Source organism: Mastigoproctus giganteus, chromosome 13, assembly GCF_048544385.1.
Source record: "Mastigoproctus giganteus isolate SK-2022 chromosome 13, ASM4854438v1, whole genome shotgun sequence".
Classification (NCBI taxonomy): domain Eukaryota; kingdom Metazoa; phylum Arthropoda; class Arachnida; order Uropygi; family Thelyphonidae; genus Mastigoproctus; species Mastigoproctus giganteus.
The window spans coordinates 102,674,632-102,687,334 of record NC_143587.1 but is presented as its reverse complement, the minus strand read 5'-3'; the positions used below and the strand labels follow the sequence as shown (position 1 = coordinate 102,687,334).

At 40.8% G+C, this 12,703-nt stretch overlaps 1 protein-coding gene across 1 annotated transcript in view; it reads left to right on the top strand.

Moving 5' to 3' along the window:
- Positions 1-2,928: 2,928 nt before the first annotated feature.
- Positions 2,929-12,703, top strand: part of LOC150076315 (ATP synthase F(0) complex subunit g, mitochondrial-like) — a 53,735-nt gene continuing 43,960 nt past the window's right edge. The window contains exon 1 of the mRNA XM_090387529.1: positions 2,929-3,062. Coding sequence (XP_090243655.1) covers positions 3,002-3,062 — 61 coding nt within the window. The 5' untranslated portion in view covers positions 2,929-3,001. The remainder of the gene's footprint in view (positions 3,063-12,703) is intronic.

Below are 12,703 nucleotides of genomic sequence, written 5' to 3'. Positions count from 1 at the left end.
ACATGACCTAGCCAAGGTGGATGTCTTTGTAAGTTCTAGGTGCAGAGAGTGTCAAGAAATTAGGCGCCATCTCAGCGTTCTCATGTGCGCTTATGAGAGTTTAAAGAGTGGTAGATGCCCTTGAAGGTATTAAATTTGGGTACGCACCAAGCTTTCAACCACCCAACTTAACGCCAGAGCTCAGTCTTGTTCATCAGGAAACACAGCGGCAATCTCCAGGGCAGAATGCGTTGGCCCCACAGGAGTTAGTTAATAACGTTGACTCTATTGATATATTGTTTAAAAAAGATGTCTGCGCGGATAGCATAATGGTATCGTCACCGTCCTCCCCAGACCGGGTGGAAAAGGCTCGGGTTCGAATCCCGTCGATGACGCGAGGAATTTTAATGGGCTTTTTTCACTCTGTGGATGAGTTAGTCGGTGATAGCGAGGTTCTTTTTTTCCCAGAAACGGATTTTTTTGTCCAGCAAACAGTTTTTTTTTTTTTTTTGGTAGTTGTTGGCGCATCGGCTTCTGTGGCCATAATGCACCTCCCAAGGTTTTTGCAGTACTTTGATCCAAGCCCGAGGCGGGATCCGAACCCGCGACCTTTGGGTTGGCAGGCAGGCACTTTACCCACCCGGCTAGCCCGGTCGGCCCAGCAAACAGGCAAATCGACCAGAGAACACATGTAATTTACCGACAAAAATAAATATATGGGTAGATGAACTTATTTACAGGTAACCATAATATCATAATTGTGTTTTTTGTTTTTTTTTTGTGTAAAAAGAATATATTCCCTCCGTGGAAGAGTTAGACGGTCTTAGACGTAGATAGCAAGGTTTCCAGATACTGGAGTTTTTCGTCCAGCAAAACAGGCAAATCGACCTATATTAGCTACTATTATATTTATGCCGCCCAAATAATTAAATTCATCTGCTGTGCTGTGTGAATGTCTCTTAATTTCATGTGTTCTATTGTCGATTTGTCTGTTCGCTGGACGAAAAACCCCAGTTTCTGGGGACGAACCTTGCCTGAGACCGACTGACTCAGCCACGGAGTGAAAAAAGCCCATTAAAGTTCCTCGCGTCATAGACGGGATTTGAACCCGGACCTTCTTCACTCGGTGTAGTGAGGACTGTGACGATACCACTGTGCTACACGCGCAGACAGGCAAATCGACCAGAGAAGGTGTTAATGGCTGGAAGTTTGTGCCAGCAATTAACCACCCTCTGGCTAAAGGAAAATATCCGCACATCTATTCTACAACTGTCTTTTCTCAATTTGAATTTATGTTCCCCTAGGTTCGTAATCTGGGCAAGCGTAAGAATCTCATCAGAATTCACCGTGCTTAACCCATTTAAGGACTTATACATCTCGATCAGATCACCTCGCAGGTGCCTAGGCTCCAGCCGCTGCAATTTGCAGAGCTTAAGTCTTTCTTGGTAAGTGAACTCCTTCGTTCCCCAACCAATATTGTTGCCCTTCTCCGTACACGCTCAAACAACTCTACATCCTTCCTAAAATGAGTCTTCCAGACCTATACACAGTACACAAGGTGGCCTGACCCTTGCTTTTGGCTTATATAAAGGGATAATCAACTTCTTTTCCCTGCTAACAAAATTCCTGAATATCATTGACAATACCCCATGACCTGCTCGGGAAGCCTGTCTACATTGCTCAGAAAACTTCATATCTGACTGCACAAACTCTCTCTCAGGTGTTTTTTATTTTCTTCCACCCGAAATGTAGTACCACACAGTTGGTACATTTATCGTGGGTTACTTCTACCCATATATGCAGTACTTTGCATTTGTCAATGCTAAACTTCACTTGTCAATTCTCCGCCCATTTTTCCAACTTATCTAAATCCAGTTGGAGTAGCATACTATCTTGTGCAGTCGAATACGAAGTACGCTGAGCAGTACAGATGGGCTTTCAGGGCAGGTCATGGAGTCTTTTCAATGATATATAGGAATTTGGATAGCTGGGACAAGGAGGTGATTATCCCGTTGTACAAGGCAATGGTCATGCCACACCTGGATTACTGTGTACAAGCCTGGATGCCTCATTTTAGGAAAGATGTAGAGTTGCTAGAACGAGTAGAAAGAAGGGCAACAAGATTGGTGGGGGATAAATGGGTGCTCTTACCAAGAAAGACTTAAGTTCTGTAAATTGCAGCACCTGGAGAGTAGGCACCAATTTAAGATGTGATCTGATTGAGGTGTTTAAGGCCTTGAATGGGTTGTACAAGGTGCTGATGGTATTCATACTCTTGCTCAGATTAAGAAGCTGAGGGGGCATCGATTCAAATTGAAGAAAGGCAGTTGTGGATTAGATGTGCGGAAATTTGTGTTTAGCTAGCGGGTGGTTGGAAGAGACCTCCATCTTTTGTTGTGGAAGTTGATCGCCTAAATAAATTTAAGGTTGAGCTGGACAGGCATTTGGAACGAATGGAGGGGTGAAATGGGAGGTGGTTTTTTTTTTTTTGTTCTTTGGCTGATGCTGCATAAGCCTGCTATCTTGCATGGTATACCTCTGCTAATGCTAATACAACCTAGCTTATCTCTGCCCTAGGCTTCTGTGTCGTCTGCTAATTTTTATGCATCCCTATGCATTTTTCTTCTCTGCGACGAATCTCATTAGTTCATCTGACCTCCAGTTAGGTCTAAACCTTGAATAATATTTCTTAGTTGATATGAAAAGCGTAGTAGCTTCCATGATTAATCTGTTCCACTTAGAATTTGCCATTGGTAACATCATCAGTTGGTCCTGCTGTACAGAATTTAAAAACTATCTGTGACTACATACAAAAAAGGTAATAGTAAGAAATATTACCTCTTCTGTATTAGAACTATTGAAATATTAAATAATCAATAATTTATTATTTCAAAAATTTCCCTTCTCCAGCCAATTCATTTGACTATCCTTTTCCACTAGACGGCTCATTAAACTGAGTAGTTACATGATAGTCTTGTCTAGCGGAAGTGTGCAGAACCTTTATCGGCTATACCTTTAAAAAATGAGTAACGTTGCTGTGAAGTTTACGTCGTTTGTTTCAAAAGCACCTACGTTTGCGAAAGGTACTTGTTTTTACTCGACATAAAGCTTTTTGCGTTTGATGAACATTTAGTTTATTGGTTTCTCTTAAAGATTTGAATGTCTTTTTCATTTACACTTATAAGAACAGGCCAAACATTTTGCCATTCTCACCTCTAAAACTATAGGTGTACAAAATCTAATTTAACCTTGGTTGTAATAACAAAAAGAGAAAGTGGTATTATATGGGCGACATAATAACATTCTCTGAAGTCCTGCATTTTCTTCACAAGGCGTATACAGCATGAGCAAAAAAAAAAAAAAAAAAAAAATCCGATCTATTAAGCATGGGATTTTTTAGATCTGTAAGGTAGAAGTAAATTTTATGGCAAAAGCCTGATGCGGTAATTATATTGTGGAGGCAATTCACCACAATTTATTATTAAATCCTTTATTGCGTGTTTATATCTTTACATAAAGACCTGCAGAGCATAACGATGTTACCCATCACAGCACGAAGAATCATGGCTAATTAGCATTAATGTGAGATAATAATAGAAAGATGGGCAACAATCAAAGGGTGACAGCCTAATACATAGGAAACAACAGTTAAGCAGGAGTTAAAAAGTCATTGTACTTATTGGGCATAGTTTGTTTATATGGAGCTGTGAGCAAACTGGGTTTTCTGCTTTGGGTATCAGGCGCCTCCGTAGCCAGGTGGGAAGGAGCAGCAGTGCGTAACACACGCTTCTTGATTAGACTGGGGTTCGAGCCGGTCACCACCAAATACGGAGAATGCGGAAAGGTCAGGTAATGACCACCGCATATTCCCTGAGCAATATGGCCTTAGTTGCTAATGCTCCTAAAAACCAAATAACAACAACAACAACAACAACTTTGGGTATCTATCTCATATTATCAAGGCACTTCACCACGAGCACTACTCCAGTGGAGAATTATATTCCTTTTTAATTAAAGTAATTTCCAGCAAGGTTTAAATATATTACAATGAAACATGGTAAATATAATTAGGATGCAATAATGTCTTCATTGCATTTCTATTTATTACAGAACAAGCCATTTACATATTTTATTACATATTTACAAATGTAATTTAAAGGTAGCCAAAATGTTATTTACAAAAAGAACAATGTAATGTATAACAATGTTCAGTGAAGACCTGCATTTTCTTCAGTGAGGTGGCAAGTTACAGTCAGCCAAGGACATCTGTAGAGTGGATATTGTGAAATGATATGCATTCATGGATGAGCTTCATGGTTGCGTTGATTAAGGTTGCTTTTGTGGTACTTTTTGGGGGGGGGGAAATATTACGAGATCAAAATCCAATTGTTGGATCAGATTTCACATCTGAACTGGGACGAATCTTGCCTTCATGTGCATAATGCTTAAAGTGTATTATGCATTTTAAACAAATAGCATTGCACCAATTGAGAAGTATATTGCTATTTATTTGAGATATTGCATACATTTTAAAGAAATAGCATTGGAGCATTTTTGTTTTATCATTAATAATACATAATGCAATATCAGGAAAACTTGTATGAAGTACCTCCACATATAAGGCTCGTGTGTGTAGCACCATTGGTAGAATCGCCGTCCCTCCCCACACCGGGTGGAAAAGACCTGAGTTTGAAGCTTGTCAATGGTGTGAGGAATTTTTATGGACCTTTTTCACGACGTGGCTGAGTTAGTCGGTCTCAGGCGAGAGCGGCATGGTTTTTTCCTCACAGAAACTCCGGTTTCTCGCCCGGCAAACAGAAAATTGACTGTAAAACACACATAATTTATAGACAGTATATAAGGAGCAATATGGCCTTAGTTGCTGATGCTCCTAAAACCCTATTACAACAACAATAACCACATATAAGATAGATACATTCATGGCAAATCCATTTTGTCCATAGCTATGCACATAACTCTGAGGCAATTTTCATAACCAGTACATAATGATCTATATGAAAATGAGGCCAGTTATCTAGGCTGGAAAAGTGGAAACAGTGAGATGGTGTTAATGAGAACTGAAATGAAAATGTACAAATGATTGGTGAAAAAAATCAGTGAGAGAGAGAGAGAGAGAGGGGGGGGGGATATTTGAAAGAGTTAGTATGGACAGTTTGTTGTATAAGATAAAGACAATTAATTGGTTTGTATATGTATAGAGGGAAAGGCACACTTTTGAATTGAAGTTTTTTTTTTTATGAAAACCCCAAACACGAGTGGTATTAGAACCTATAGTACTTAGTACTGTGCTTCGGTTGGAGGTTGAGAAGATGAAGATGAGAGAAGATATTTGTTGACATTAGAATTGAACTTCTGCAGACTGTAATTTCCAGGAAATACATAAGAAGGAAGGTTGTTCCAGAAAACGGCAGTTGAATGAATAAGTGAGGAAGATGAAAAGTTGGTTCTGTGAGTTTGAAGTTGGACAGTAAATGGATGTTGGCTGGTGTTGGCACGTGTTTGGACTGTTTTGAAAAATCTGTGTTTCAAAACAGTCCAAATTCGATCTGTCTTTGAGGAAGTTGATAGTTTAAATAAATACAAGGGAAAAATGGATAAGCTTTTGGAGTGAATGAATAGACGAAATGGGAAAGTTTTTTTTTACTGATTTTGCATCATATATCTCTGCTAATGCTAATAAGAAAATATGGAGATAAATATAATTAACACATACTGTAGATCAACTCACTGAGAAATACCTGTGTAATATGATCCTATATATTAATGCACTATATAAATAATAAAAATAGTAACTTAAAAATACTAACAGATTGTATCGCTAATCTCACAGGCATTCTGGGTCCTATCAATAATGATTCTCTACTTTTGCTGCTGTTTGCTGTAAGCAACAACTAGAAATTTCAATAATAATTGTAGTTTTAACTATAAGGTAGTAATGAGAAAACTGGGTTTGCTACTTAGGGCATCAATCTCATGTGTTGTCGCTAACTCCCATTAGCTTGAGCAAAAGGCTCAAGCTAATGGGAGTGCTGTGGCTCAGGGGAGAACTGAGGGGGGCAGTTGCCCTCTCAATCACAGCCTACTAAAATGCACTACTTGCTTGATGTTTGTGGAGCAGTCAAGTACGGGAGATGATACTGCCATGGGGGATGTCTTTGTGTGTGCGCAATGCAAGGAGCGTAAGGAAATCAGGCGACAACTCAGCGTTGATATGAGCCTATATGAGAGCTTGAAGGACAGGGTGGATGCCCTCGAAGGATTAAGAGTGAGGGGCCCATCAAGCTCTCAGCTGTCCACACCAATGTCAGAGCTTGCACTTGGTCATCACACAACACAGCGGCAGCCCCCAAGGCAGAATGTGCTGGTCCCAAAGGAACTAGTAGTTGTTGGTGACGCTATTGTCAGGGAAACGGGAAACATGCTTTGTAAAAAGGATAGGCGGAACAGGACCAGAGTATGTCTGCCAAGGGCAACGGTTGATGACGTTGTAGAGCGGATATCATCTTTTAAGGGCACAAAAGGTGATATAGTTGGCACTAATGATATTAAGAGTAGGAGACTGGCGGAATTACTTAACAAGTACAGGTTACTGTTGAAAAAAAGCCGTGAATTAGGGCTGAATTTGAAAGTGTCTGCAATTCTGCCCAGACACGATAAGAGGGAGTATATGATGAGAGCCCTGTCGATCAATTCGGCCCTGGAAAGATTGTGCAAGGCTCAAGGGGTAGAATTTTTTTCAGCCTGGTCTGTACTTGTTAATAGGAGAGACTGCTTCTACAAGGATGGGATACACTTAAATAGAAAGGGTGCAAGAATGTTTGTTGATACTATCGAGGCAGTGTTAGGTGGGTCGGAAAACTGCTAGATTTGGGGGGATACGAGGACTAATAGATTAACAGTAGCCACTGGCAGAGACGAAAGTGATTCTTGCACTGCTTCTATTGGAATGAGCCGCAGCCTGCAAAATAAGATGCAGGATATTTCAGAGACTGCTGGGAATCATTGGGGTACAAATAAACACATAGGTTGTGTTAAGGTAGCTAAGAAAAAGAACAGGTGCATGTATACTTGTGTGTACACCAATGCTAGGAGTTTAATAAATAAATTTGATGAATTTGAGGTATTCCTCAAAACATCAAAGGCAGATATTGTTGGGATTTCAGAGACGTGGTGTCACACAGATATAAGGAATGCAGAACTGGAATTTGGGGAGTACAATGTCTACAGAAAGGATAGACAGGATAGGAAGGGAGGAGGGGTTTATGATATTAGTTAAGAAATACATAAAATCTAAGAAAGTGAAGCCAGTCGACATTGCTGAACAGTGTCGAGTCAGTTTGGTGTGACATAAGCATGGGGAGATCAAACTTGAGAGTAGGAGTGCTATAGGCCTAATGACCCTGATGAGTATAATAAGAAACTGTACAGGGAAATAGAGTGGGCCAGTAAATCAGAGAGTCTTATAATGGGGGATTTTAATTTCCCAGATATTGACTGGAATTTGGGGGCTGGTCACTCACACACTAGCAAGGCTTTTGTGGATTTATTGGATGATTGTTTTCTACATCAGCATGTTCGGGAGGCAACTAGAGGGAGTAATACTCTTGATTTGATTATCAGCAGTGATTCTTCATGCATTAAGAATCTGCAGGTAAATGAACCACTAGGTGGCAGTGATCACAGTGTGCTGAAGTGGGATTTACTCAAAGAGGTAACTACCATCAGGGGTAAAGGGAAGGGTTATTACTTTCGTAAAGGCGACTACGATGGACTGAGACAGTGTTTGAATTCTATACAGTGGGACCAACTGTGATGTTACCAACAGCAAATTCAAAATGGGAAGCATTCAAAGAACTTATCTTGGAAGCTACTAGGCTTTACAGACCAACTAAGAAATATTGTTCAAGGTTTAGGCCAAAATGGATGTCAGATGAACTAATGAGACATATGGCAGAGAAGAAAAATGCATGGGATACATACAAATTAACACGTGACACTGAAGCCTACGATAGATACAAGTTGATCTGTAACCAAGTTACAAAGGAGGTTAGGCAGGCGAAGGTAGATTACAAGAAATCTTTGGCAAGGGATGCAAAGAAAAACAGCAAAGAGTTCTTTAGTTATGTAAACTCTAGAAGGAAGGGGATGAATCAGATTGGTCCACTTGATATCGATGGATCAACTGTTGATGATCCTGCTCAGGTAGCTAACAAACTAAATGAATATTTTGCATCGACATTCACACATGAGGAGTTATTCAGCGAGGGGAATGGCAGAGGTGTATTCAACTCTGGCAGTAAGCTAGAGAATCTTGTAATAACTGAGAGTAAAGTGGAGGAGAAATTGTTGAAGATAAATACAAGAAAGGTACCTGGGGGGGGGGGGATGGGATCTATCCAGTTATATTAAAGGAGGTAGCAAAGGAAGTAAGCAAACCCTTAGCCATAATTATGAGAGCATCCTTGGACTCAGGGGAAATACCCATGGACTGGAGATGTGCAAATCTGACCCCAATTCACAAATGAGGATCAAAGAGCGACACAAGTAATTATAGACCTCTTAGTTTAACTTCTGTTCCCGGAAAATTAATGGAGACACTGGTTAAAAAAGCACTGCAGGATCCTCTAGACAAGACTTCAGTTATAGCTCAGACACAGCGTGGTTTTATTAAGGGGAAGTCTTGCCTGACCAATTTGATTGGATACTATGATGCAGTCACAAAAGAACTGGATGCAGGGACTAACTTTGATATTATATACTTGGATCTTAGAAAGGCTTTTGATACTGTTGCGCATGGAAGACTGCTGCACAAATTGGAGCAGTGTGGCATTGGAGGCAAATTGCTGCTATGGATAAAGGGGAAGTTGAGGGGGAGAAGACAGAGAGTGGTAATCAATGGACACTGCTCATCGTAGACTAATGTTATTAGTGGAGTCCCTCAGGGTTCAGTATTGGGTCCATTATTGTTTTCTGTATTTATAAATGATATTGATGATGGTATATCAAGCTTAATATCCAAGTTTGCAGACGATACGAAGGTTGGCAGGGTTGTCAAGTTCACTACCGACACTATGCTACTGCAACAGGATCTGGAAAGGTTGAGCAGATAGGCTGAGAGGTGGCAAATGAAGTTTAACATTGACAAATGTAAAGTACTACATATGGGAAACAGCAACCCCAGAGCAGAGTATCAACTCTGTGGTACTACACTGGCAGTGGTAGAGAATGAAAGGGACCTGGGGGTGGTTGTGCAGGCAGATATGAAGTTTTCTGAGCAGTGCAGACGGGCTGCAAGAGTAGCTCATGGTGTATTGTTGATGATATATAGGAATTTTTCTAGCATTAGCATTAGTAGAGGCATTTGATGCAAGAAAGCAAGCTTATGCAGCATCAGCCAAAAAAAAAAAAAAAAAACCCACTTCCACTTCACCCCTCTGTTCGTTCCAAATACCTGTCCAGCTGAGCCTTAAACTTATTTAGGCTATCAACCTCCACCATAAGGGATGGAAGTCTGTTCCACCAACCAACCACCCGCTGGCTAAAGGCAAATTTCCGCACGTCTATCCTACATCTGTCTTTCCTCAATTTGAATTTATGCCCTCTCAGGTGATTTTTCTGAGCTAGAGGAAGAATCCCATCAGCATTGAGCATGCTTAAACCATTCAAGGCTTTATACACCTCTATCAGATCACCTCGCTGGTGCCTAGTCTCCAGATACTGTAATTTGCAAAACTTAAGCCTTTCTTCGTAAGAGCACCCCTTTGTTCCATTCACTAATCTTGTTGCCCTTCTCTGTACTCGTTCCAGCAGCTCTACATCCTTCTTGAAATGAGGCCTCCAGACCTGTATACAGTACTCTAGGTGTGGCCTGACCATTGCCTTATACAATGGAATAATCACCTCCTTATCCCTGCTGGAAAAATTCCTGTATATCATTGACAATACTCCATGAGCTACTCTTGCAGCCCGTCTGCACTGCTCAGAGAACTTCATATCTGCCTGCACAACCACCCCTAGCAGGGATAAGGAGGTGATTATTCCCTTGTATAAGGCAATGGTCAGGTCACACCTAGAGTACTGTATACAGGTGTGGAGGCCTCATTTCAAGAAGGATGTAGAGATGCTGGAACGAGTACAGAGAAGGGCAACAAGATTAGTGAATGGAACAAAGGGGTGCTCTTACAAAGAAAGGCTTAAGTTTTGCAAATTACAGTGTATGGGGACTAGGTACCAGCGAGGTGATCTGATAGAGGTGTATAAAGCCTTGAATGGTTTGAGCATGCTCGATGCTGATGGGATTCTTCCTCTCGCTCAGAATAATCACCTGAGAGGGCATAAATTGAAATTGAGGAAAGACAGATGTAGGATAGACGTGAGGAAATTTGCCTTTAGCCAGCTTGTGGTTGGTTGGTGGAACAGACTTCCATCCCTTGTCGTGGAAGTTGATAGCCTAAATAAGTTTAAGGCTCAGCTGGACAGGTATTTCGAACGAACAGAGGGGTGAAGTGGAAGTGGTTATTTTTTATTTATTTTTTTATTTATTATTTATTTTTTTTGGCTGATGCTGCATAAGCTTGCTTTGTTGCATCAAATGCCTCTACTAATGCTAATGCATCTCTAAACACAGAACTTTGCTCCAGTAGGTGGTTGATGACTGCATTCCACCACTTTGCTTATTGGAGGCTTGAAGTGGTGGAACCCATGTTTAGTCTCCAGAGCTGAGTTCTAGTCAACCCTTCCCATCTCTTCCATCATGCAGTATGACTGATTACTTTTTAGGTTATGATGGACATCATGGCGAGATCCAGTCTTCCTTACATTTCGAGGGTACAGCTCTAAAACGGTGTTCGCAGGTGGGCCGCTAGTTAGTACACAGGACTGAACCTATTGGTAACTCTCTATGGGGGGTTCTGGATCAGCTAGTGTATAATCTTGCTAACTCTACTCTGCGAGATACTCGGACCGCATATACACTACTCGGACTCCCTCCATCAATGGGATGGAGGGAGTCTCCCCACTTTTTTCTTACTACTATTACTACTATTATTAGCCATATGGTGCAAGGAAGCCTGAGGCTTATGCTGCCCCAGCCAAAAACAAAAAAAAAAATTTTTTTTTTGAATTACCCCGAGAGAGAGAGAGAGAGAGAGAGAGAGAGAGAGAGAGAGAGAGAGAGAGAGAGAGAGAGAGAGAAGGGAATCACCAAGATAAAGAAGAACGATGATATCCATCTCAGGACCCTGGGTTTGCCAAGCCCATACTCACCAGATGAGTCCCTGGGCCTGTTGAATACACCATGAATTGTCAAACAGAGTAAGCTTATCTGCAAAAAGATCTAAACTTCCCAAATACTTCCTAGTTCATTTCACAAATATACGTGGTCTCAACGATGTCCATTTCCATTTGCAGTCTGCCAAACCCCATGTACTTTTTCTGACAGTTATCTCAGTTATCGGTTGATTCAACTACTGCTCATCTCATTTGCCCAGATTATTTGCTGTATGTGTCTATTCTGTATGACATATGCACAAGGTGGTACTTGTGTATATGTTCATTCCGATATTCCCTGTCAGAGACTTGGTAATTTGGAATCTCCTCATTTCAAACTTCTCTGGCTTAAAATCTCTCTACCTCATTGTGTCAAATTCATCTGTTTTCTCTACCATTCTCCCAACCCCACTAATCACTTAGAGCTCTTTGACTTTCTCCAGACCAACTTTCCTAACAGTGAGGTAATTTTCCTTGGTGATTTTAATGTTCACAACTCCAGCTGGTTTCTGTTTTCTAGTCACAACAACTGACCTGGTCGAGTTGCTGAGGCTTTTGCATTTACTAATGACATCGCACAGATTGTTCATTTACCTACCAGAATACCAGACAATCCTAACCAACATACTTAAACATTTTCTCATAAACAACCCTTCTAAGTACACAGTCAAAGTGAGTGGTCCTTTAGGCACCTCAGATCACAACTTTGTGATTGTCTCTTCTATTCCCAACCTCACATTGTTTGGCATGACAAAGATGCAACATGGGATGATCTGCAAGATTTCTTTTCTTCTTTTCCTTTGTCGAATTACTGGTTCAAAACTTCTGATATCAACTTTTGCTCAGATCGTGTCAGTGAAATTATTCTTGTAGGAATGGAATCTTTTATTCCACACTCCACTTTAAAATCTCGTCCTTTATCTAAACCTTGATTTTCCAATAAATGTGCTAAGGCTGTTCAAGGGAAAAATGCTACATATTGTAATTGGCTTGTTTCCAGTTCTTCAGTTTCATTTTCTGCCTACACAAAAGCTTGCAACAATTGGAAAGCAGTTATTAATCAGTGTAAACTAGATTTTGAACAGGTTTAGAGTAGAAAACTCGGTTCTTGCCCTAATGGTAGCGAGCATTCTGGTCTCTTGCCAAAGCTATTGGCTGCAACTTTTGCTCGTCACTGCTCCCACCTCTGTCAAAACCAGATGGTTCTGTTGTTACTTCAGCCAAGGATAAAGCTGACCTGCTAGCATCCCATTTTTCTTCCAATTCATATATTAATGATGTTTGTAAAACATCTCCCACCATTCCCAGCATGCTATATTCAATGCCTCCTGTGGTCTTCCATCAAAAGGATGTCAGAAGGATTTTGACAAAACGTGATGCTCAGAAAGCTCCAGGTCCCAATGGTATTTCTCACGTGTTCTCAAAATCTGTGCTC